This window comes from Hylobates moloch, unplaced genomic scaffold, assembly GCF_009828535.3.
Source record: "Hylobates moloch isolate HMO894 unplaced genomic scaffold, HMol_V3 SCAFFOLD_16, whole genome shotgun sequence".
Taxonomy (NCBI): Eukaryota; Metazoa; Chordata; class Mammalia; order Primates; family Hylobatidae; genus Hylobates; species Hylobates moloch.
The window spans coordinates 74663086-74690851 of NW_026652291.1; the positions used below are offsets into that span (position 1 = coordinate 74663086).

The 27766-nt window shown below is 36.9% G+C and overlaps 1 protein-coding gene across 5 annotated transcripts in view; it reads left to right on the top strand.

The window, feature by feature from the left end:
• Positions 1–27766, top strand: part of TTC6 (tetratricopeptide repeat domain 6) — a 246741-nt gene that overhangs the window by 70190 nt on the left and 148785 nt on the right. For 3 of the 5 annotated variants that reach the window (XM_058429880.1, XM_058429881.1, XM_058429882.1), the window contains exons 4-6: positions 671–877; positions 15112–15230; positions 19709–19903. In XM_058429880.1, the coding sequence (XP_058285863.1) occupies positions 671–877; positions 15112–15230; positions 19709–19903 (521 nt within the window). Of the gene's footprint in view, positions 1–670; positions 878–15111; positions 15231–19708; positions 19904–27766 lie in introns of those variants that run through there. The other 2 variants (XM_058429883.1, XM_058429885.1) reach the window with 2 other exon arrangements.

The following is a 27766-nucleotide window of genomic DNA, read 5'->3' on the forward strand; positions in this document are numbered from 1 at the left end:
GTTCAGAAAGTGCATGGAATTTTTTCTTTTCACAAAAGCACACTGCCCCAGTGTGTTGAACCACTAATTTTTTTTTTGGTTGGGCATAGCCTATCCTGATGACCAGTGACAAAAATGAGGCTAAAAAAGTTTAAGTAACTTGGCTAAGGTCAAACGTCTATTAATTAACAGATCCAGGATTTGAATTCAGTCCCATCTGGTTAAAAACATCTTCTTAATCTTTCCATAACACCATCCAGTAGCTTTATAAAAACGTGAGCTCCTGCTTGATGACTTGTGATATGGAAAAAAAAGAACCAACATGAGCTCAAGATTAAAGTTCTATTTTACAAAAATAAATTTCTTGGTCTAGCTGTACCTTCTTGCATAATAAAGAAAATTTTATAGTATTTGGTATTGTATGCCATCTTTTACCCATAACAACTGTGGGGTGGCTGTAGTTTCTGAGACAAGGGCTGAGGAAAATAATTTGCCAGCCTTCACATTTTTCTTAAGTCAATTTGAGCTTCTCTTTCTAAATCTTCAGAGGAAAATGATCACCTATGCTTAGTTTCAAGCGTGTGTTTTCATATTCATCTTGTTGTCAGATAGAAACCGTTGCATCACTGAAAAGCCTAGAAGGACCAATTAAAAAAAAAAAGCATTCTTGCACATTTACTTTTTCCAACAGAGTGTGCATGAGGAACTTCCTGAAACCATGTCAAGTATTCTCCAGATTGAACAAGAGGATATAGAATGGGGACCCTCAGAAGCAGAAAGCACAGTATTTAAACCTCAGGAAATTTCGCAAGTTCAGCCAGCAGAGGAATTAAGTAAACCTTTGGAAGATGGACAGCCCACAAGTGATTCAAAAGAAGCCAAGTGGGTGTCTTTAACGGTAAGAAACTGTTTATGTTGGAAACACCTACGAGTTATGAGAATTGAGGATGTGCAGGTGTGAAGAATTGGCCCAGGCAAGGACCAAGGTATGGGGCTGGGGGTGGGGGTGATGGTGTGTTCACTCTGAAAAGGGGGCCTCAGAAGTGCAAGTTGCCCATTTAGGAAAAGAAAACATGTTTTTTGAGGGTTTCTAGTGTCAACCCTAATTGCAACTCTGGGGAGAGAAAACAGATTTTCAAGGAGGGAAGGAATTTTTAGTCTTTTAGAAATTGGCCAAGAATCTTCTAGTTACCATCTCGAGGAAGTCAGGAATTATAATCCAGGAAATAGAACTTGGTGAATTTTATAGCTTTTATAACTTTACCTCATTTAGGTTCATACTAACCCCTGAGTCTTTTACTGCTGTGAGAATGTTTACAAGATTCATTTTATCCATTGTTTACATAATTTTTATCATATTTGCATATCACCTTGCCTTTACTGTAGGGTTTAAGTTTCCTCTTATCCATGGCTTTACTTTCCGAGGCTTTAGTTAGTTGTGGTCAACTGCAGTGTGGAAATAGGTGAATACACATAGGACAATAAGATATTTAGAGAGAGAGAGAGAGAGAGAGAGAGACCATATTCACATAACTTTTATTACAGTATGTTATAATTGTTCTATTGTGTTATTAGTTATTGTTGTTAATCTTATACGGTGCTTAACTTATAAATTAAACTTTATCATCAATATGTATGTATGGGAAAGAGCATAATGTATATAAAGTTCAAGCATCCACTGGGGTTTGGAACGTATGCCTCACAGATACGGGAGGATTGTTGTATTAATTCTTTTCATTAATTTGAGTCACTTTTTTTACTTAAATAAATTTATTTAAAAATAGATATATTATTAGCATTAAAAAAAGCAGCCCCTTTTCCTTGAACCACAGCATATCATCTTGATTATCACCAGAAATCCTCTCCCAGACTGATTCAGATGGATGCCCCTTTTTGGGTAAACAGCCTTTCTGGGTAATTCCTCTCCTTCTGGGTCTCCCCTCCCCACCAGTGATTATGTTCCCAATACGCTTCACTGAGGTCAACTGGCCATTACTCATTCTTCAATTTTTGCCGGAGACTCCCAACTCTGAAACCTGGGATTTGTCTGTGGCCTTCCTCTTCCCTTGCTGTTTACATATAAATCAATTTCCAAGGCTTGGAATTTCCCAAATATTATTCTCAAACGTTATTTTTCTTCTCTTTTCTAGTTACCCCATCCTAGTCTGGGTCCTGGTGACCTTATGTCTGAATTAATGCAGTGGTTTTTCTTCATTTCTCAAGCCCTATTTTCTCAGGTTTATCCTACATGACACTAGCCTATTGATCTTCCATGAATAACAGGTAATAAGGAAGATCCACAAGTAATAGCTGACCAGAGGAAATCCACCATTGCTTCCAGGGACAAGGGTCTTATCCTGTTGTTGGTGACTGACCCCATCAGTCATGCTCTTTACAAAGCATGCGTTTGGATGTTTCTAAGAAGCATTCTAGGAAGAATGTTTTGATCAGAATGACTTGGTAAATGGATTAAAAAGACTCTAAATTGAAACGAGAAATGTTTCAAGGGGAGGATAAGAGAATGTCTAATAAAATATTATGCCTTATTGTTGTGGGATATTGTGGGACCCTTCAGAAATGCCATAAAATACCACTGAACTATTCCCACCAAGTCTTCTCCAAGAATCATATATTTATTTATTTGTGTTAACATCTCAAGACCAGTTGTTATCCATGAACTTTACACTGTATGTGGACATTTGAGTCCATAAGGTTAGTTTCTAGCATTTCTGCTCAAAATGTTAGCAGAATGATGAACAATATGCTCCAGCAAGCCTGGCCAGGTTGAGGATTAAGGGGACAAGAAGACTTTTCTGACATGATTAAACAGAAGTAGCACAGAGGTGTGATAAAGGAACAATGTAGGACTTTCATTGCTCAGATATATGTTGGGAGGTTTTGTTCAGCAGAGAAAGTAGAGAATTTGATCAATCCTTACCTAGTTGGCCATTTCTACTCGTAGAAGCTCGTTAATATAATGAAGGTGATTAGTATTTTTGTCTAAATCATGACGAACAAAAGGAAGTTAGATAGAAATAATAGTGATTCTGTGAAGAAATAACTGACACAAAGCCAATAATAGGATGGTTGAACATTTTAGAAAATGTCAGTGAAAGTCTATAAAAAGTATAGATATGATCACATGACCTGATATTATAAATGGAGGAAAGTTTAACAGGTATGGGGATACCCTAAATCTCCCAAATTCTCACAAAACATGTACGAGTAATCTCTTGCATTTAGAGTTTTAAAAATATCCATAGAAATGCATATCCATAGAAAAATATAAAGGTGGCATGTTGCTATAAAATTGTACCAAGAAAGCCGAGATCCAGAATGGGTTTAGTCCTATGAATAATGTTAAGAAAAAAACAAGTATTTTTGATGTTAGTTTTGGAGCAAAGAGAGGGGGAATAAAAGAAAGATAACTCTGTCATATGGATGAATAGTGTGATGACAAGAGATGACAGCTGCCTTAATTTATTTTTGGAAAAAGATTGAGGTTTTAAATAAATAGAAGTATAACAAAGAGAAAAGGAAGCTGATAAACTTATGCTTTGTGTCTTTTAAATCTGACAGGGAGAATGATCTTTAGAAAGAAGAATTCATAATAGAAACTTAAAGTGCAAGATTTATAAAAGATTTTAAGAGTTAACTTGGATATCTGAGCCTGTTGGATAGCTCAGATAGATGGGTTTAAGCTTGTTGCACCTTTCAGCAGCAGCTTTGGGGAGCTGCTACAGTGGGAGAGGTGCAAATGCCTGGAGACTGGCAACTGCAAATATGACTTTTTTATTTTTTTAAGTGTAAGGGTTGAGATTTCTGCAATCTATGCATTGATCTTGGACAAAACTCTAGAATTATTAAATGATCATTAAGAGAATTGTGTTTGAACCCTTCTTAAACGAAGTGGTAATCACTTGGAGTATGGGTCCCTTAAGGATAAGCCATGGAAGACTAACCTCATTTATTTTCCTAGAATTCCTAGACTAAACATCATAAAAATGTTAAACCTGGTGTTCAACATGAGTATCGTGGGAAGAGCACAGCCTCTGCAACTAGATGTCCAAGGACCGAATCCTCTCTTTACCCTTTACTAGTAGTGTGACCTTAGGCAAAGTACTGAACTCTACTATATGTCTGTATTGTAAAATGAGGATAATGACAGTGCCCACCTCATATTGTTTTTGTGAGGATTATATGTAGATGCTACAATATAAAGCACTTAGAACAATGCCTGACACACAGAAAACTCAATAAACATTAGTTATTGCTATTATCATTGGAGTATCAGCAACCTGCTTATGAAAGCCTCCCAATGATGGTTTTGTAGAGGAGATTGTGGTCAGGTGGACTACTAAATGGATTTGTAACTACTTATGCAAAGGATGCACAACTAGTACATGGAAGTCTCGTGGACTGCTACAGGGCTGTGTCCAATTCGATATATTTCCTAATGGCTTAGATGATGTATTAGTCTGTTTTCATGCTGCTGATAAAGACATATCCAAAACTGGGCAATTTACAAAAGAAAGAGGTTTAATGGGCTCACAGTTCCACATGGGTGGGGAGGCCTCACAATCATGGTGGAAGGTGAAACGTGTGTCTCACATGGTGGCAGACAAGAGAAGAGAATGAGAGCCAAGAGAAAGAAGTTTCCCCTGATAAAACCATCAGATGTTGTGAGACTTATTAACTACCATGAGAACAGTATGGAGGAAACTGCCCCCATGATTCACTTATCTCCCACTGGGTCCCTCACACAACATGAGGGAATTATGGGAGCTACAATTCAAGATGAGATTTGGGTGGGGACAAAGTCAAACCATATCAGATGAGAAAATGGAAAACTTGTTGATTGAATTTGTAGATAGCATCAAAAATGCTACTGGTAAGATTTGTCTGGAGGAGGTGGAGCAAGATGGTGGAATAGAAGGCTCCATTGATTGCCCCCTCCACTCCACAGTACACCAGGACACAGAACCTGACTGTAACTTCATATCACTGAAAGAGGCATTGAAGACGTAGGAAAAATAGTCTTGCGTTGCTGACACCACCCCTCCCTGACCCATTGGCAGCTGAGGGGTGGTGCAGAGAGTTTTTCTGTGCCCTGGGGAGAGGGAGAGCCAGCAAGTGTGAAGTGTTGAACTCAATGCTGTCTCATTATAGCAGAAACCAAAACTTAACCAAACTCAGCTGGTGCCTGCCCACAGAGGGTGCATTTAAATGAACCCTACCCAGAGAGGAATAGCTGATCTCAGTGGTCGGAGATTGATTTCTTAAAAGCCTTTCCACCACAGGCTAACATGCTCGGAGGCCCCAAATAAATTTGAAGGGCAGTGTAGGCCACAAGTACTGCAACACGTAGGTAAGTCCTAGGGTTGAACTGGACTCAGAGATAGTGGAATAGGGAGGCATGCAGCCTACTGAGACACCAGCCAGGGCAGCTAAGTAGTGCTGGCATAACTCCTCCCCTAACCCCAGGCTGCATAGCTCATGGCTCCAAAAGCGACTCCTTCCTTTTGCTTTAGAAGAGGAGATGGAAGAGTGGGGAAGACTTTGTTTTGTGTCTTACATACCAAGCTCAGCCACAGCAGGATAGTGCACTGGTCAGTGTCATGAGGCCCTAGCTCCCAGACATTTCTAGACATGCCCTGGGCTGCCTTGAAGAGAAGGACCCAGTTGTGGTAAGATTCATCACCTAACTGAAAAGTCTTTGGGCTCTGAATAGCTAGAAAGGATATCAGCTGAGGGCCTTGGGTGAGACCCTGAGACTTGCAGGTCTCAGGCGAGACTCAGCACATTCCCAGCTGTGGTGGCTACAGGGTGAGACCCCTGCTTGAGAAAAATGGAGGGAAAAGTAAAGAGGACTTTGTATTGCACTTTAGAAACCAGCTTGGCTATAGGGGAGTAGAGCACCAAGTGGGCTCTTGGGGTCCTTGAGTCCAGGACTTGGCTCCTGTACACCATATCTGGACCTGCCCTAGGCCAGAGGGAAGCCCACTCCCCTGAAGGATGAGTCCCAGGCCAAGCAGCATTTACCACAAGCTGACTGAGGAGTCCTTAGGCCTTGAAGAAACATTGGCAGGAGTCTGGGAATAGTCCTCGTGGGCCTGAGATGGCGGTGGCCACAGGGAGAGGCTCCTCTGCTTTTGAAAAGTGGGGAGAAGAGTGGGAAGGATTTCCTTTTGTGGTTTGAGTGCCAGTTCAGCTGTAGTACAATAGAATGCCAGATGGATGTCTAAGGTTTTTGACTCTAGTCCCTGGCTCCTGGATGGCACATCTGGTTGCACCCGGGGCCTGAGCGAATTTGCTGCAAATGACATAGGCCTGGCTGGTTTTGCCACCGGATGATCGTAGAGCTCTAGGTCTTTGAGCAAACATAGGTAGTGGCCAGAGAGTGGTTATAGCAGGCCTTGAGCGAGACCTAGAGCTGTGCTGGCTTCAGATCTGACCCAGTGCAGTCCTAGGAATAGAGGCCACAGGGGTGCTTGTGTCACTCCATCCCCAGCTCCAGTTGGCTCACGGGGGAGAGAGAGAGAGAGAGAAAGAGAAAGAAAGAGAGAGAGAGAGAAAGAGAAAGAAAGAAAGAGAGAGAGACTTTGTTTGTTTAGGACAAAGTAAAGGAAGAGAACAAGAGTTTCTGCCTAGTAATTCAGAGAATTCTTCCAGATATGGTTCAAGACCATCAAGGTGGTACCTGGTATGAGTCTGCAAGTACCACAGCATTACTGGGCTTGGGGTTCCCAACCCTAAAGCAGATACAGCTGAGATTACAACACCCAACTCATTTTGAATATCTGGAAAGCCTTCCCCAAAAGGATGGGTACAAACAAGCCCAGACCGCAAAATCTGCAATAAATACCTAACTCTTCAATGCCGAGACACAGACAGGTATCTACAAGTATCACGATGATCCAGGAAAACATGACTTCACCAAATGAACTAAATAAGGCACCAAGGGCCAACCCTGAGAGAAATAGAGATATATTCAAAATATATAGAGACATCAAAATACCTGTTTTGAGGAAACTCAAAGAAATTCTAGATAACACAGAGAATCAATTCAGAATTCTATCTTAGAAATTTAACAAAGACATTGAAATAATTAGAAAGAATCAAGCAGAAATTCTGGAGTTGAAAAATGCAGTTGGCATACTGAAGAATGCATCAGAGTCTTTTAGTGGCAGAATTGATCAAGCAGAAGGAATAATTAATTAGCTTAAAGACAGGCTATTTGAAAATACACAGAGGAGACAAAAGAAAAAAGAATAAAACACAATGACGCATACCTACAAAATCTATAAAACAATCTCAAAAGGGCAAATCTAACTGATATTGGCTTTAAAGAGGAAGTAGAGAAAGACATAGAGGTAGAAAGTTTACTCAAAGGGATAATAACAGAGAACTTCCCCAACCTGGAGAAAGATATCACTATCCAAGTACAAGAAGGCTATAGAACACCAAGAAGATTTAACCCTACTACTTCAAGGAATTTAATAATTAAATACCCAAGGTCAAGGATAAAGAAAGGATTTCAAAAACAGTAAGAGAAAAGAAACAACATACAATAGAGCTCCAATATGTCCAGCAGCAGACTTTTCAGTGAAAACCTTACAGGCCACGAGAGAGTAGCATGACATACTTAAAGTGCTAAATAAAAACAACTTTAACCCTAGAATAATGTATCTGGTGAAATTATCCTTCAAACATGAAGGAGAAATAAAATCTTTCCCAGACAAACAAAAGCTGAGGCATTTTATCAACATCAGACCTGTCCTCCAAGAAATACTAAAAGGAGTACTTCAACCAGAGAGAAAAGCATGATAATGAGGAATAAATAATAATATGAAGGTACAAATCTCACTGGTAAAAGTAAGTACACAGAAAAACAGAATATTATAGCACCATAAATGTGGTGTGTAAACTTAAGTAGAGAGACTAAATGATTAACCAACAAAAAATAATAACAACTTTTCAAGATATAGACAGTACCATAGATATAAATAGAAACAAGAAGAAGATAAAAAGCAGGAGAATAAAGTTAAAGTTTAGAGGCTTTATTAGTTTTTTTTTCTTTTCTGCTTGCTTGTTTGTGTGTTTATGCAAACAGTGTTAGGTTGTTCTCAGTTTAAAATAATGGACTATAAGACAGTATTTGGAAGCCTCATGATAACCTCAGAACAAAAATCATTCAACAGATACACAAAAAATAAAAAGCAAGAAACTAGATCATATGACCAAAGAAAGCCACCTTTACTAAAAGGAAGACAGGAAAGAAAGAAGGAAGAGAAGACCACAAAATAACCAGAAAACAAATAACAAAATGGCAAGAGAAAGTCCGTACTCATCAGTCATAATGTTGAATATGAATGGACTAAACTCTTCAATCAATAGACACAGAGTGGCTGAATGGATTCAAAAATTGAGACTGATTGATCTGTTGCCTACAAGTAATGCACTTCATCTATAAAGACACACATAGCCTGAAAATACAGGGATGGAAAAAGATATTCCATGCCAATGGAAACCAAAAAAGAGCAGGAATCTCTATACTTACATCAGACAAAATGGATTTCAGGAAAAAAACTCTAAGAAGAGAAAAAGAAGGTCACTAAACAATCATAAAGGGGTCAATTCAGAAAGAGGATATAACAGTTTTAATTATATATGCACCCAACACTGGAGTGCCCAGATTTATCAAGCAAATATTAGGGAGTCAAAGAGGCAGACTCCAATACAATAGCTGAAAACTTCAACATCCCACCTACAGCATTGGACAGGTCTTATAGACAGTAATTCAACAAAGAAACATCAGACTTAATCTGCACTATAGAGCAATGGATCTAATGGATATTTATAGAACATTTCATCCAATGGCTGCAGAATACACATTCTTTTCCTTAGCATGTGGATCATTCTCGAGGACAGACCATATGTTAGGTCACAAAACAAGTCTTAAAACATTAAAAAAAAACACCAACATTTTCTCTGACCACAATAGAGTAAAACTGGTCAGGTGTGGTGGCTCACGTCTGCAATCCTAGCACTTTGGGAGGCCAAGGTGGGTGGATCACTTGAGGTCAGGGTTTCAAGACCAGCCTTGCCAACATGCCAAAACCCCGTCTGCACTAAAAATACAAAAATTAGCCAGATGTGGTGGTGCATGCCTGCAATCCCAGCTACTCAGGAGGCTGAGGCATGAGAATTGTTTGAACCTGGCAGCTGGAGGTCACAGTGAGCCGAGATTGTGCCACTGCACTACAGCCTGCGTGACAGAGTGTCAAACAAACAAACAAACAACAAACGAAAAACAATAGAATAAAACTGGAATCAGTAACAAGAATAATTCTGGAAACTATACGCATTGAAATTAAACAATGTGCTTCTGAATGACCAGCAAGTCAATGAAGAAATTAAGAAGGAAATTGAAAAACTTTTTTGAAACAAATGATAATGGAAACATAACATACCAAAACCTGTGGGATACAACAAAAGTAGTACCAAGAGGGAAGTTCATAGGTATAAGTGCTTACATCAAAAAAGAGGAAAAACTTCAGATGAACAAGCTAATGATGGATCTTAAAGAACTAGAAAAGAAAGAGAAAACCAAACCAAAAATTAGTGGAAGCAAAGAATAAAGGTCAGAGCAGAAATAAATTGCACTGAAATGAAGAAAACAATACAAAAGGTCAATGAAATAAGAAAGTTGGTTTTTTGAAAAGCTAAACAAAATTAATAAACCTTTAGCCAGACTAAGAAAAAAAGACAGAAGATCCAAATAAATAAACTCAGAGATGAAAAAGGAGACATTACTACAGAAATTCAGAGGATTATTATTAGCTACTATGAGCAACTATATGCCAATAAATTGGAAAATTTAGAAGAAATGGACAAATTCCTAGACACATACAATTTACCAAGATTGAACCAGGAAGAAATCCAAAACCTGAACAGACCCATAACCAGTAACAAGATCAAATCCATAATAAAAAGTCTCCCAGTAAAGAAAAGCCTGGGACCCAATAGCTTCACTGCTGAATTGAAAGCACTAACACCAATTCTACTCAAGCTATTCTGAAAAATAAACTAGAAGAGAATGCTTCCAAACTCATTCTATGAGGCAGGTATTATGCTGATATCAAAAGCAGACAAAGACACACCAAAAAAAAAGAAAAAAAAAGAAAACTACAGGCCAATATCCCTGATGAATATTGATGCAAAAATTCTCAACAAAGTATTAGCAAACTGAATTCAACAATGCATTAACAAGATTATCCATGACAAAGTGGGATAAATCCCACTTTGGGATGCATGGATGGTTCAACATATGCAAATCAATTAATGTGACACGTCCTATCAACAGAATGAAAGACAAAAACCTTGTGATCATTTCAGTTGATGCTGAAAAACCATTTGATAAAATTCAACATCCTGTCATGAACAACAACAACAACAACAAATTTCAAAAACTGGTTATAGAAGGAACATAGCTCAACATAATAAAAACCACATATGGTTTTTACCGGTGTGGTGGCTCACATCTGTAATCTCAGCACTTTCGGAGGCTGAGGCAGGTGGATCACCTGAGGCCAGGAGTTTGAGACCAGCCTGGCCAACATGGAGAAACCCCGTCTCCACTAAAAATACAAAAATTATCTGGATACGGTGGTGCGTTCCTGTAAGCCCAGCTACTCGGGAGGCTGAGGCTGGAGAATTGCTTGAACCTGGGAGGCAGAGGTTGTAGTGAGCTGAGATCATGCCACTGCACTCCAGCCTCAGCAACAGAGCAAGACTCCATCTCAAAAATAAATAAATAAATAAATAAATCCCAAAACCACATGTGACAGACCCACAGCTAGTATCATACTGAATGGGGAAAACTGAAAGCCTTTCCTCTAAGATCTGAATCACCTGAAAGATGCCCACTCTCACCACTGTTATTCAACATCTTACTGGAAGTTCTAGCTACAGCCATCAGACAACAGGAAGAAATAAAAGGCATCCAAACTTTAAAGGAAGAAGTCAAATTATTCTTGTTTGCAGATGGTATGATCTTATATCTGGAAAAACCAAAAGGCTCCACAAAAAGCTATTAGAACTGATAAACAAATTTAGTAAAGTTGCAGGACAAGAAGTTGACATGCAAAAATCAGTAGCATTTCTATGCCAACAGTGAACAAACTGAAAAGGAAGTAAAAAGTAGTCCCATTTACAAAATACCTGGGAATTAACCAAAGAAATGAAGGATCTCTATAATAAAAACTATAAAACACTGATGAAAGAAATTGAAGAGGACCAAAAAATGGAAAGATATTCCATGTTCATGGATTGGAAGAACCAATATTGTTAAAATGTGTATACTATCCAAAGCATTCTACAGATTCAATGCAGTCTGTATCAAAATACCAATGATATTCTTCACAGAAATAGAAAAAACAATCCTAAAATTTATATGGAACCAAAAAAGGCCCAGAATAACCAAACTATCCTAAGCAAACAAAAACAAAAATCATACAAAACAAAACAAACAAACAATAACGACAACAAAAAGCAAACCCCAAACAAATAAAAACAAAAACAAAAAACCTGGAGGAAAATCACCTTACCTGACTTCAAATTATACTACAGAGCTATAGAAACCAAAACAGCATGGTACTGGCATAAAAACAGACACGTATACCAATGGAACAGAATACAGTACACACCTACAGTAAACTCATTTTCAACAAAGGTGTCAAGAACATATGATGGGGAAAAGAGAGCCTCTTCAATAAATGATGCTGGGAAAACGATATCCATATGCAGAAGAATGAATCTAGACCCCTATGTCTCACCATAGACAAAATCAAATCAAAATGGATTAAATAATTAAATCTAAGACCTCAAACTATAAAACTACCACACACAAAAAAAACAAACACTGGGGAAACTCTCCAGGACATTGGTTTCAGCAAATATTTCTTGAGCCATACCCCACAAGCACAGGCAACCAAAGCAAAAATGAACAAATGGGTTCATGTCAAGTTAAAAAGCTTTTGCACACCCAAGGATACAATCAGTAAAGTGAAGAGACAACCCACAGAATGGGAGAAATATTAGCAAACTACACGTCTTGCAAGGAATTAATAACCAGAATTTATGAGGAGCTCAAACAACTCTGTAGGAAAAAATCTAACCATTTATTTAAAAATATGCAAAAGATTTGAATATACGTTTCTCAAAAGAAGACATACAAATGGCAAACAGACATATGAAAAGTGCTCAAAACTACAATGAGATATTATCTCAGCCCAGTTAAAATGGCTTATATCCAAATGACAGGCAATAACAAATGCTGGCAGGGATGCGGAGAATAGGGAAGCCTCATACACTGTTGATGGGAATGTAAATTAGTATAACCACTATGGAGAACAGGTTGGAGATTCCTCAAAAAACTGAAAATAGAACTACCATATGATACAGCAATCCCACTGCTGGGTACATACCCCAAAGAAAGGAAATCAGTATGTCAAAGGATATCTGCGCTTTCATGTTTGTTGTAGCACTGGTCACACAACAGCCAAGATTTGGAAGCAACCTAAGTGTCCATCAGCAGAAGAATGGATAAAGAAAATGTGGTACATACACATGATGGAATACTAGTCAACCATGAAAAAGAATGAGGCTGGGCACAGTGGTTCATTCCTGTAATCCCAATACATTGGGAGGCCTAGCCGTGTAGATTGCTTGAGCTCAGGAGTTTGAGACCAGACTGGAAAACATGGCAAAACTCCATTTCTACAAAAATACAAAGATTAGCCAGGCTTGATGGTGCATGCCTGTAGCCCCAGTTACTTGGGATGCTGAGGTAAGAGGATCAATGGAGCCCAAGAGGCTGAGGCTGCAGTGCATTGTGATCATTCCACTGCACTCCAGCCTGGGTTACAGATTGAAGCCCTGTCTCAAAAAAAAAAAAAAAAAAAAAAAAAAAGACAGATTCAGTCATTTGCAACAACATGGAAGGAACTGGAGATCATTATGTTAAGTGAAATAATCCAGGCACAGAAAGACAAACATCACAGATTCTCACTTATTTGTGGGATCTAAAAATCAAAACAATTGAACCCATGGAGATAGAGAGTATAAGGATGGTTACCAGAGGCTGGGAAGGGAGGCTTGATGGGCGTGAAGTGGGGGTGGTTAATGGGTACAAAAAACAGAATTAATGAAGAAGGCATAATACTTGATAGCACAACAGGGTGACTATAGTCAGTAATTATTTATTTATTTATTCATTCGAGATGGAATTTCACTCTTGTTGCCCAGGCTAGAATGCAATGGTGCAATCTTGGCTCACCGCAACCTATGCCTCCTGGGTTTGAATGATTCTCCTGCCTCAGTCTCCTGAGTAGCTGGGATTACAGGCATGCACCACCACGCCTAGCTAATTTTGTAGTTTTAGTAGAGACGGGTTTCTCCATGTTGGTCAGGCTGGTCTCGAACTCCCGACCTCAGGTGATCGGCCCACCTTGGCCTCCCAAAGTGCTGGGATCATAGGTGTGAGCCACTGCACCCGGCCAGTCAGTAATAATTTAATTGTACATTTAAAAATAACTAAAAGAGTATAACTGGATTGTTTGTAACACAAAGGAAAAATGCTCAAGGGAATGGATACTCCATTTTCCATGATGTAATTATTATGCATTGCGTGCCTGTATGAAAACATTTTATGAATCCCATGAATATATATACCTTCTATGTACCCACAAAAGTTAAGAATTAAAAAAATTTGATTAGTCAGATCTCAGATGAAATTTAATTAGGATAGCCTTAGGATCCACAAAGTAAGTGCATAGATATGGGATGACAAGATTTAGTAGCAAATGTGAAAAACTTCAGTGTTTTAGGCTGTAGTGTAGTTTTGTGATGAAGCCACATGCAATCATAATTTGCATTGTTTGACAAATACCATCTCTTTTTCTGGCTGATCTGATTATATCACACCTCAGATATTATATTCACATCCGGGTGTCCAACCCCAGGAGGAGTTCTGACAAATTAGAGACTATTTGGAAGAAAGCAGTGAGGATGACTAAGCATAGTACTTCAAAACCATGTCATATAAGGTAGAGTTGAAAGGACTGGGGATGTGTATCTGAGGGGAAAGCAGGCCCAGGGGAGTAAACTGTATTCTAATATTTGTCTGTCTCTCAAACAATTGAGAGCTAGATTGTGCTTGTATGGTTCCTGAGGTTTGAATTGAGACTGGTGGATGAAAATTGTTAGATTCAATAATAAAGAAACAAGCAAAAAATTCCAGGACTGGAAGACTTTCAAAGAGAAAGTGGCTGAGTTTATATGTATTCAAGTTCTCCACTCCTGACCATGTTCCAGCCAGGTGATGACCACTTTCTGGAAATACTGTACAGGAAATTCAGATTACCAAGATGGTTAGGTGGAATGCTCTGTATTCATTGAACTTTCTTTATTCTTCATTACTTCATCACCCAAGAAGCTGCAATAGCTCCTTCTTTACTACTGTATCAAACCTAAACCCTACCTAGCATAAAAAAATTAACTTCCTTTCATCTGGCTACCTTCTACTTATTCAACCATAGCTTTTCCCAAGGAGGGCCTCCCTGATTTCTTCCTTAAATCTGATCTCAAAAATATATAGAGAAACCCACAGAGAAAATATCTTTACATGAATGATTACCATGAATTCTGCAGAAGTTTATTCTGATAAACTGATCAAAACAAAAATATAAAACACTAAAGTTCTTTTTAGCTTGTGGTTGTAACCAGCAGTCATGCCAAACTTTAAGGAAATAAGGGTAAGTTTTATTACAAATACCAATAAAGAAGAGTGCACTTATGGAGGGAAAATATATTTATTCTTCAATAATTTTAAGGTAACAAATAAAAATGTTGTAAATCAACATGATACTAATATTTTTATTGTTATATAGGTATATATGTAAAATTTAGATATGGATTTAGAGGAAACTATCAATTTACTTTTAGCATTCTGTTATAACATATACATAGAAATCTGGAGTTTAAATATTAGATGACTCACTAAATATGAGAGAAAGATCTAACTCTCATGTTACATCATCCCTTAACGGCACACTTTATATTTTCTTAAAGGCAAAATCGCCAGAATTCTTGCAAATTGAAGGAAAAGAAATTAAGCGAATGCAGAAATGTAAATCACTGAGACCAAGAAAGTCTTCAAAACCTCTTTGTGATAAAAAACTACATAAAAAGTAATTTTCTTAAATTTATAATTTTTCTATTGGAAGAGGAGTTATTCAGTAGCATTGAGACATGAAAATACATTTTTAAAAAAGAAAACTAAATGTTTTAGAAATTCATATATGAGAGCCAAGTTAAACCTTCTCACAGAAAAAGTTGGTGGCAGATTTTACAGTTAGTGCTATACTTTATGCTTTTTTCTTTTTTTGTTTTTGACAAATGTACTTACTTTCATGATGTAACAATAGCAGGAAAAAAGTAACTGTGAGACTAAAGAAAATTAAATGTTAGCATGTTAGATTTGATATTTTTGGTCACTGTAATGCCTGATTTGGATCAATTGCTTATTATATTGGTTAATTTTGTTATGATAAAATAAAAAACAAGCCAACACAAAATGTGCATAAGCCATCTGTTTGGTAATTTAGATGGCATTATTTTTCTCTACTATTAATATCATGCTTCATCCTTACATCCATAATTTTAATGGAGTTTCTCGTTACGCAGGAATACAACCACAATTTTAAATAATAGTGTGGAAATGCAATTTAGATTATGATTTACGTTTTGCTAGTCACCTTGTTGAAACTCTGATTTTCTCCTTATTTCACCACTAAGTTTTTATGGGCTAGTTTCTTCTAGATGCTTCTTCATTTAACTCTTAATTGGGGATTGAAGAAACTTTAATTATTAGCTTTTGTTGTTGCTTAGGGAACTGAAAGGTATGCTGGACATGGAAGACAACCTTTTTATGGCCAGCTCAAACTTTGTAAATGGATATTACTCACAATTTAGTAGCTGAGAATAGACTCATGGGAAAAGAATTCCAAAGTTTATGAAACAGTCAAATTGGCATTTAAGTGACCCTGTACATACCATTGCTTATCTACATTGCTTTAAGCTCATTTAGTTAGCAAGATTATGTATTAAAACAAATAGTGACAGCAGACAACAAGTATTTTACCTTCAATAAATAGTTACTGTCAGATTATCAATGAAGCAGAAACTTCTTGATTTCTTTTTCTAAAAAACCTTGCATTTAGTGCATTAAGCAGAGTAGTATGGCCACACACAGAGTCAGAGTCTTTTCTTTTTTATGTCTTAGTGTTTCAAAGAATGACAAATAGTCCTGTTTAAGAAGAGTGTGCTGTAAAAACACACAGCCTTTCCTGAGCATGCCAAAAATATTTGTAGATCTTATTGATATATATATATAGTACTGCTTTAATTCATTAAAACAAAAATTAGAAATTTTCATTAGTGAGAAATAGAATGAGATGCAGAGGAATAAAAGTCTGATATTTTTAAAAATTATATAGTAAAAGAGAATCTTGGGAAAATGTTTCTGAAAGTCTTTTATTTACTGTTCCTTTTTCTTTAATCAATTTTCAACTTAAATTTTCTCACTAGCCCTCAAATTAAATTGTATTCTTGGGAATTCAAACATCTATTGCAGCATATTGTTATTTAGGTCAATAACCAAGGGAAATTTATTTGCTTAATGTTAATAGACTATAATGGGCGCATCGGAATTCAGATTGGTTGTGATGCTTTTTAAAGAAAATATGAAAATCAGTAATGTAATCTCAAACACATTCCACTAGCCAGGACCTGTCTCAGGTAGAATGATGGTGTAGGTGAGCTTGACATCAGAGCACACCTTTTTTTTCCCCTCTATTTTAAAAGCCCTTTGTTAGGAGCCCAGAGTACCTGGGAGTCCTGGCTTTCTGGACACCCCCTTTCACTCCTCCAGTTAGGCCTCTTTGTCTCAGGCATTTCCAAATGTTTAGACTTAACTCTCTTTTCCTCTTTCACATGAACACGTTTCATATCCTGTTTTTGTTAGGCCCTACACTCTTTTGGAAATGCCATAGACCACTCTCTATTAATGATTCAATAGTGTACATATGGGGTCTGGCAATGGGTCAGGTGCTGTGTAGTGCAAAATAATAGTAACAACCTTAAAAATAAACCATTTCTTGGGATATTTCTACAGACTGGGAATTACACATCTTCTATTTTTATCAGTTCTTATAAAGGCAAGGGTTAGGAATTTTTATCCTCATTTATCAGAAGACTTTTAGAGAAGTCAGTAATACAGTTGGCAAGTGTTAAAACCAAGATCCTGATCCAGGCCCAGCCAACTCCAAAGTCTATATTCTTTACACCATGCTAATCTCTGAATCAGTGCCAGCCATATCCAGTGGTCAGTGGACAGACCAGCATTAACCCTCTAGATAAAGGTTAAAATGAGTGACAGAAGAGTAGAGCAACTTACAAAAAAAGACAGTTTGTAAAAAAGGAAAAAAGATAAACTTGGCAGAGAAGTCTGTCCTTGAGATCTTGTTTGAAGAATATTTAGACATGGACAAAAGAGTAGACAGCACTGTATCCATAACTGAAGGGACTGAGAGGTGTAGCTCTGTGATTTGTCCTGGAAACTGATGAGAATAGCTAACTTCTGCTATGTGAGAGACACTGTTCTAAATGCATTCACTCTTCTTTCTTAAAGCAACTGTATCCAGGACAAGGTATAAAGAAATTAATTGAATTGCTTATGACCAAGTGAGAATTGTAAACAGTGTTTGAACCCAGGCAGTCTGACTTCAGAGTCTGTACTCTTAATCACTATGCTAGAAGTAAGTCCAAAGTCTAGGAGCCTTGATACATAGAGAAAGGAAGTTAGACAAATGCAGTAAGCAACAACCAATCAATGTGCTGGGTCAGGGAGCACTTAAAGGAGATCAATCTGGTAGAATTTTGCAGAGAGTAATAGACAGAGGCTGCAGTGCTCATCCCAACTGGTGAACGACTGCCTGTGCAGGCTGAGGTGATGAAGGGTATGCTGGCAGTGAGGATGGAGAAGGAACACACCTGAGCAACCCTGTGTTGGGGAGAAACTCAGTTTTGCATTGGATGTGCAGGTGAAAGAGAGAGGGGTCAAAGATGTTTTCTATCTTCAAAAGGAGGAATGTAGTTGAGGTAGTGATATTGGAGGTAAGATTTGGGAGCTCTCAGCACAGAGGTAATAGCTGAAACACTAAAGATGATTTTTCCAATGTACAAAGAGAAGTACACCCAGTTTGGAAACTGGAGAAGGAAAACCAATGACTAAGTCAGATTATGATGAATTTGAGAGGTAGATGGAAATCTGGGATATTGCAGCTTTAAAGGCCCATGAAGGAAGAGCAATTTCAACAAGTTATTCGTATTCTCAGCTGTGTTTTAGGGGTCAGAAGAGAACATGACCTAAAGATCTAAAGCTGATTGGATTGGATTGGATTTGATGAAAAGAAGGTCATTTGGTTGTGTAAGCTTTAATAGGAAGGTAGGGATGGAGTACTTCTGGAGAAGGGCCACTTCCACCCAGAAGTCACTAATAGGCAAGAAATGTGGGCAATAGCCAGTAATGTTGTGTTTGGATCCCAGCGGTTACCCACTACTTTTGTGACCTACCCAAAATAAGGATAATTATACCTCCAATACAGCTTCATTGTGGGAATTAGAGAAAATGTGTGTAGAGGACCTAGCACAGAATCTGGCATATAGTAGGTGCTCAATAATTATTTGTTGATTGGATGACAGGTGGCACTGGGGATTAAGAAAGCAGATTTTTGGCTGGGCGCAGTGGCTCACGCCTGTAATCCCAGCACTTTGGGAGGCCAAGGCAGGCAGATCACTTGAGGTCAGGAGTCCGAGACCAGCCTTGCCAACATGGGGAAACCCTATCTCTACTAAAACCACAAACATTAGCTGGGCGTGGTGGCACAAGCCTGTAGTCCCAGCTACTCAGGAGGCTGAGGCAGGAGAATCACTTGAACCTGGGAGGCAGTGGTTGCAGTGAGCCAAGATTGTGCCACTGCATCCCAGCCTGAGACTGGGTGACAGAGTGAGACTCCATCTCAAAACAACAACAACAACAACAACAAAAACCAGATTTTCATGTCATCCTCTCTACTTAGGAAAGACAGAAGAGAGATGCAAGTCTAAGCAGAGTGGGAAAGGAGAGGCCACACTGACTTAGAGAGACCCAGAGTTCTATCAATGCTAGTTAATGGATAGTGCCCTACCTATATTGTTCCGCTTCTTTAGGGACATTAGCATTTGAGCAGAGTAGCAAAGGAGTAATACGTGATGGCTGGATACGGTGTCCACAGACTGAGTTTCAGAATTCAGGAGAGAAGAGGTTGGGGTGGGATGATAAAGAGTTTGTTTTTAGACTTGCTGATCCTGAGATGCCTGTAGACGGTAGTCTGTAGAGGTATAGGTTGAACTATTCAGCAGGCAGTTAGATACAAATTTAAAGCTCTGCAAAATGGCCTGAGATTGTGATATTAAATTTGTTATATACCATTATTATAGTTTTAAATCAGATCTCCTACATTTATACATGTCTTTAGAACCTGAACTAAATTGTCAGTATAAATGTACTTTATACCTAAAGGCCACAAAATGATGAAAGAAGCTCACTTTCTTTTCTCTGTCGCAGAATTCCACAAGACTACTCCATGCCGCGCCTTCATGATCTGTGCACCACCATCCCAGCCCAGGGGCTGCCTGTTGACTTGAGCCTGGCTTCTCGAGTGTATCACACTGCTAACAGGAAAGGCCATGATACCCTGCTTGGAAAATTTGGAACCTCTTTCTTAGATGATCGCTTTACAGATGAAGAACAAACAGATAGGTAAGAGTTCCACTGGTAATTTGATTTTAAGCTAAATGTAAACTGTCATATAAATCCTGCCTTTGAGTTCTAGATTTTAAAGACTTGATTCTGTTCTTGGACACTAAAGAGGAGGGAGCAGTTTTTGTTTTTTTCTGCTGCTTCCTCAGGTGTACAGTCTGGGTCTGTGTCTCCATTTCCTGACAATATTAACATGAACCCATTCCCAATTGTAAGGTAACTTTAGTATTCCTAGAGTGTTACATACATGATCTCATTTGTTTGTCATCACAACTCTGGAGCACAAATGTGGAAATTGAGAGTAATAAAATTTAAGCAATTAGCTACACATAGACAATTTAAAAAATCACAGATTTGACACTTGGACCCAGTCTTTTGAACTAGATTTCACCATCATTGGGCATACTTGGGTCCTGGGATCACATACAAAAGTCATTGCTCTTGGAGTTCGTTCTCCTTCTCCTTGGGTCTCACCTTCCTTTGGAATCTGCATATTCTTTTGTGGAGAGTATATAATTTATAGCATCCTCAAAAGAAAGGAGAAAAGGGAAGGAACCTAATGTTTATGCAGCAGTAACTATATTCCGAGCACTGTGCTGTATGCTTTGCATATGTTTCCTATTTAAATCTTCAACTGTAAGGGAGAAGTTGTAATTTCCATTTTATTCGTGAAGAAATTTAGGGTTCATGATATCAGGCTACTTGCTGAAGTTCTTCCCTCTTGATAGTGATAGAATCCAGGTTTGTCTAACTCAGTTTTTCTCAGCCTTTCCATTATCACCCACTTAAAGAGAATTTTAAGGCTTTTTTTTCCTAATCACCCCTCCTGATTAAATTTTAATATGCCAGATATACTGTATATCTGTTTATATACTGTATGAAGGTATGTGCTTTATAAATAAAAAGAGCAAGCTTTAATCACACTGTGCTCCCCCCACCCAAAGCACCAATTTTTACCTCCTGCGAGGGATATCACCTGCCCATTGAGAATGCTTGCCCTACAGTCTCTCGCCTTTCAGAAGCCATAGTAAAAATACTGAAAAATGTACTACATGTTTTAAGACTATTACAAATATTAAATATTAAGTTAAATGGAAACTTTTTTAGCATTGTAATTTAACTATCCTAGGTATATGAGAATACTATTCTAAAAGATCACTTTTAATGACACTATCACAAAATTATTAGTACCCATACTTTTCATGGTATATTTTGAATGCATTTTCTCAAACTTGACTTCTAGTAAAAATTGCAATGCGACTGCATCCTTTCATAAATTAAAAATTACCTGTTTTCCTAGTGATTAGAAATCACAATTAGTTTCTATTTGAATCCCTAAAAGAAGATCATTTTTAGAAATCACAATTAGTTTCTATTTGAATCCCTAAAAGAAGATCATTTTTATGTTTGTTTTCTATGTAGGCAAAAAAATTTTTTAGGATTTATTTGTCAATCATAATTTTATACATCTAAAGTCTTTTAGTTTTGCTTTATCAAATTAAATTTTTGAAAAAAGTTGTATATGAAGAATTTTTGAAATTTCAGAACTGCTCCAGTATCTCCAATAGAAAACAGCAGTTCAGCATGCCATTCTTTGGAATATATGTTAAAGCCTAAAGCTGGGAGTAGAAAATAAATACATAAACGTAATCTAGTAGTCATGAAACTCTACTATTTTGAGTTATTCCCATTAGCACTACGCAAGCCAAGCATCATTTGGAGGACTTACAGCTTTAATTATTCATGAAATGTGTTAGAAATGCTAGTTTCTTTTGAATTCTGAAAATATTTTTCTTCAAGTAGACCTCACTTTCTTTCTCCAAGAGTCAATAAACGTTCTATTTGATGAGGATAATTCTTGGCAATTTGTTCCTAAGTACCAAATAAGAAGTTAATTTAAGTACTGAATATTTAATTCTCCAGCATCTATTTCTTGAGGATTACCTTGCTAAACGTAGCTTAACCTTTTCAAAATATATCTGTCTGCTGAGTCTACAAGTTCGGAGAAATGTATAATTTTTTTCTGCACTACCAAGTGTTCTCAAGAAAGGTAACTGTAAACAAAATGAATACCTTTTCATTTGATGGCTTTTTGCATTTTTTTGTGCAATGATCAGTTAACTTCAAAGGTAGTAATAGTTGTGGTTGTATAGTTTTAATGTTTCCAATTTTGTTAATCATTATTTATGGCAAACACCAAGAATATTTTAATGGAATTGGAAGGGTGTATACTTAAGTTTATTTGAACAAACTTACGCTTATTTTGCTAAACAGTAATTATGATGAGAACTATACAAATATCTTGTATTGGCCTTATTTTTGCTTTAAAAATGATTTGTATATTATATAGAGAAGTTTATAGACATTTAGTTCAAATTTTTGGTATGGAATTTTATATTTGAGGCTTTAAAGTAGGGGCAATGATTAAAGGTATTTAAAGACTTAGATTAATGTTAACAACTTGGTGAATAGCCTTTCAGACATCTCTTGTATATGTACGTGTTTAAACCACCCATGACATTCTATAGCCTGAGTTTCTTCATTCAAGATTGTTTGTGAACATTTAAATTATTTCATGATATTTACTACTTTATACAAAAATTTTTTAGTAGAGACATGGTCTTGCTCTGTTTCCTAGGCTCGTGCGCAATGGCATAATAATAGCTTACTGTAACCTTGAACTCCTGGGCTCCTCCCACTTCAGCCTCCTGAGTAGCACTAGGCTAATTATTATTTTTTTTGTAGACATAGAGTCTCACTATGTTGACCAGGCTGGTCTCGAGCTCCTAGCCTTAAGTGATCCTCCTGCACCAGCCTCCTAAAATAGGATTACAGGTGTGAGCCACAGTGCCTGGCCAGATAGTTACTACTATAACCAAGCTATAGTGACACTGTGTATGCCAATTTATGACACTGTTCTTTTCCTTACACCCTTGCCAAACTATGATTGTTAGTCTTTTTGAATTTTTTCTAATCTTTTATTATTTTTATCCATTTCTTGTAAGGTTGAACATATTTTTAGATTTCTCTGGGTTATTTGCTTTTTTCCTTTTGAGAATTACCAGATCTGGAGTTGTCATTTATCTCTTTTGTATTGTTTTGTAAATGATCTTTTTATATTAAAATTTTAGTTATTTGCCGTATATATGATAGATATATTTTCAATTTGTTGTTTGCTTTTCAGTTTTGTTTATGGTGTTTATGCTATCAGAAATTTTTTAATGTAGCAATTTTTTTTATGTGTTCTAGTCTTGATGCTAATCTTAGAAAGGGTGTTTGTATGTTTACATTTTGATGTATTGTCTCATATTTTCTTCTAGTAACTTTCTGGTTTCCTTTGGAAAGAATGAAATATTTAATCTATTTGTAATTTATTTTGATAAGAAGAACAATTTTAAAATATAATTTATGCAATGAATCTTCTTTTCCTTACTGATTTGAAATGCTAACTTTCAAATACCTTAAATTCCAACACGTTATTGAGTCTGTTTATGGATTTCTGTTCCTTTTCACTGATTTGTCTATCTAAAACTGCTTGTGTATTTCCTTGATTCACAATCAATACAGAGTTGGTGGCAAAAATGCTGTCCTACAAACATTGGCTGACCTTTTCAAATCAGGCATCCCTTATAGCCAGCTCCTGGGTGGTGAGCAATGCCAGGCTATAAATACCAGACTTAACCCTCTAGTTGGCTTCAAATTAAAAAAGAAATTCCTAGTCAATTTTTGGAAAATATGTGGACAGATCATTAGTTTTATACATTAGAACAGCAGCAACAATGGAAAAACCAAAGGTTAAGTGTCAAAATTCAATGTTTAATTTCATTTTTGATTATTTTATTACAAAAAACAATAAAAACATTTTAACAAATATGCAAAAACATGCAAGCAAATGCAAAAATGAAAAACAATTACTCAAAATCTTGCCATTTATAGATAACACTGTTAACATTCTTAAATATGGGATTCCAGACTTTTCCTTTCGCAAATAAATCATGTAGAACAAAACTAGAATAATACGTAATGTTTTGTAACCTAACTTTTAAAAACTTATGTGTAAACATCTTTGCATGTCAATAAATATTGATCCGAGTAATCAAATGATATGCCTAACTCTGTGGTAGGCACAGAGGTAGGCACTAGAGAGGCATCTGCAAACAGGAGAAACATAATCACTGCCCTCAGGGAACCTGGAGACCAGTGAAAAGAAAGGTGAATTAATTACTGTGAATGCGACAATTAATATAGAGTTGTGCAGAGTGTTACGGAAACATGTAAGAGGAGTCCCTGATTATTTGGGGAGGTTTGAGGATTGATACCTAAATTGAAACCTGAAAGATGGATAGAAGATAGGAAGGAGGAGGGAAAAGAATGTTTTAGGTGTTTTGTACTCAAAGTATAGTCCACAAACTAGCGGCATCACCATCACCTGGGAACTTGTTAGAAATGCAGGAAATTTGTATACACTTTGAAGTTTGAGTTCATGCTGTGGACAGTTGGAATCCATCTGATAACTGGAAGTAAGTCCAGTATTAGAGAACAGAAAGAGCAGTGATACATTTGAAGCTAGAGCTGAGGCAGGATTTTATGGTTACCCCGTATGTGTGTGTGAGGGCACGTGTGAGTGCTTGGGGGAGGGATTCTTAGTCACAGTGAATTGGGAAAGCATTGATAGGTTTTCTGAGGAAGAATGACATGATCAGGTTTGCTTTAATATATTACAGTCCTTGTCTTCTCAGTTGTGTTTGACACAGTTGATCACTTACTTTTCCAGAAGTCACCTTTATCCCTGGCCTTAGGGACCACTCCTTTCTTGGCTATCTTCCTGCTTCCCTGGGGATGGCTTCTCAGTCCCTCCTCCTGGTGACTCCTCATCTCTTGGCTTCTCAACATTGGAGTGCCCAGGCTTACCAAGGTGATCTTATCCAGGACCATGGCTTTAAATGCCATTTATGTGCTGATGACTATCAATTGGTAAGAGAAATGCACAAGGATGTTCATCATATCACTTTTTATAATAACTAAAAGCTGGAAACAGGTAACCTAAGTGTCCATCATGGAAGAATTTTAATTGTGCATTCAATAATGCGATGCATTGCAACCATAATAAAGAGTGAGGTAGAATTCTGTATTCTGAAAGGGTTAGAACTAAATTCAGAAACAACATGTGTATTATATAAAACAATTTTTTCTGTGTGTGTGGGAGAAAATTCAAGAAACTGTTAATGGTGATCCTTTTGTTTTCATTGTACACTTAACCCATAAAAGTGAAAACTACTTTGTTTTATTTTTTGCTTTATTTATATGGCATATATTTCCATTTTCATTTTAGTCTGTCTTAGTTGTGTCCCTTGTAGATTGCATAGACTTAAATATTTTTTGAGCTTATCAGAATTTTTTTTGTGATAGGTTTTTTTCTAATAAGTTGAGTCACCCCGTATTCATTTATTGTCCTATCAGATGTACTTAATATTATTTTTGTCATTTTATATTCTCTTTTTCTGTTTTTGCTTCTTTGCTATTTCCTATAATCTGTTTTATCTGTCAGCATTTGCCTATGTGTTTTTTGTTTGTATCATTATCTGATATCTAATCTTGTGAGACAGAAATCTGAAGCCAACCTGTTTTTCATTTATTTGCATGTAATATTTTTCTCCTACTCATCTTGATGCTTACAGAATTTTATGTTTTGCTTTAAAATGAACAATTTCCCTAGCGTATGTTTGAGACTGGATTGCTTTCTAATTAATTTTTGGGGGTACATGGAAAGCCCTTCTTATATGCAAATATAGTTCACTATATTTCAGTATAAGACTTTTTTGTTTTATGTTGAGTAATGTTTCTATTCTACTTATTTTGTGCATTTCTTCAGGAATATCAATTAGCTGTATGTTGGATCTTCACTATCTTTCCTCTATATTTATCATTGTTTTGCTTAAATTTATCTCTTAAACCTCTGTACTTCAGTGGTTTCATTTTCTGTGGTATAAATTTTAAAAAGTCCTTCTAATTTCCATTGTGAGACTACTATGGCATTTACAGATTTTTTTCTAAATTCTATCAGTCTCTTAAGAAAATCGCCTTTATCTGAATTTTATTACCTCAAGAACACAAAGAAGAATCTTTCTAAAATATTTTTGTTTCCTAATAAATCTTTCCCAAAAAGATGTTCTTTCTGTCACTTTTTGAATGCTATATTTCGTTTTTGTAGTTTGGAGACTGTCTTCACAGAAATCATTTTGGGTTTTTCTGTGTACTCAACTTTGAATGAAGACAAGTTATTTCTGGCTACCCAAAGTTAATATTGGATAGCTTTACCAAGCATTTTTTGACTGTTTATCTTGGAGGTATTAGAATAGTACTTTTAGATCTTAAGTAGGAGAACCAGAGATGCAGGTTTATGTTAGCAGTTGAGTCACTCAGAATCCTGAAAGGCATTGGGGGTGGGATAGGACAGGATCTGAAAAATTTGCCTGTATAGTTTCTCTCTGTGATAGTTAAAAATATTGTAATAAGGGTGACCTTTTCCTATCGGGTTTTCTATATGGTAGATTACTATAAGCTTTTCTTCTGTGCATACACATATATTATGTATACATACATTTTATGAAAATGACATTATAGATGTTATTTTGATAACATATTCCTTTGAGGATATATATCTATATATATAAATACAAATGTAGAGACACATATATGAGTAATTATTCTGACTTACTATCTCTACTAATGATAGCTTACAAATCAAATATATGAGTGCTTTTATTTGAAAGATTTTATCCAAATCCTTCAAATAAGGTAGTAATATTTGTTAAGAAAATGGAAAATTATCTAATAGAAAAATGCATTGAAGTACACTATTATTATATAATTTTGTATTAATAACAATTCTATGTTGTGGATAAAATCATTTTATTTCCCAAATAAAAAATACAGCGTAATGATTGACTAGTCCATGTTAATGTAGCTAGTAACTGCTGGGATTCAAACCCAAGTCTTTATAATTTTAAATGTGGCTTTTATTATATTCTACTGCTTTGTGTAATTGTGAAAGGCCCTTTTGTTTTTTCTGTTTATGCTTAATTCTGTATACTCGCTCTCATTCTGTTTTTAGGACCAATTTGACCTAATCTAGGAAGAATGTGAGGAGGCTTAGTTGGATAATCTGTGTGAAGCGTATTTTACTTGCCCTCGGTGGTTTGTATTTGACCAATTGTGAACCAGTTTTGGAAGCAGGGCTTCTGCTTATTCAGGATGAGGATTTTATCTTACTACTGCTTGTTCCCTCCTAGGAACTGAAAATCCTGGTTTGATTCTAGGCCAAGGATGTGGCCTTGGTCATTGCGGGAGACTTCCCTGATGTTAATTACTGAACGCTCTGCAGTCTCTGAATATTGCCTGGTTTTATACTTCCTATCACTGGTTGCCCTCCACCCAAATGTGCCATCATCTCATGCTAGACCTTTCTAATTACAGTACACCCAGGACCTGTGGTCTGTTACACTTCATTTGTAATACTCTGTTCTTTCTCATATGCTTTTTATTTCCTACCAGTATAGGTATCTGCAACTGACCTTCCCCTACCATCTGCCATTTCTCAATGATCAGGTCTAATCCTGGCCCCACCCTGACCCCTTACATGGCCTTGTTTCTTGCTGCATAATCCAAGCAGTGACCTAAGGTATTACACCGAAGAACATAAGAATCACTGTGTGAGTTGGTGATACATGTCACAGAAGTACATTGAACAGAGTTATAAGAGATCTTAGTAGTTCCCTAGCCTAAGCCTCTCATATTATGGATAAGGAGACTGAGGCAAAGCTTTGCACTCTATATCACAGTCGGTGGCAGAGATAGAACTGG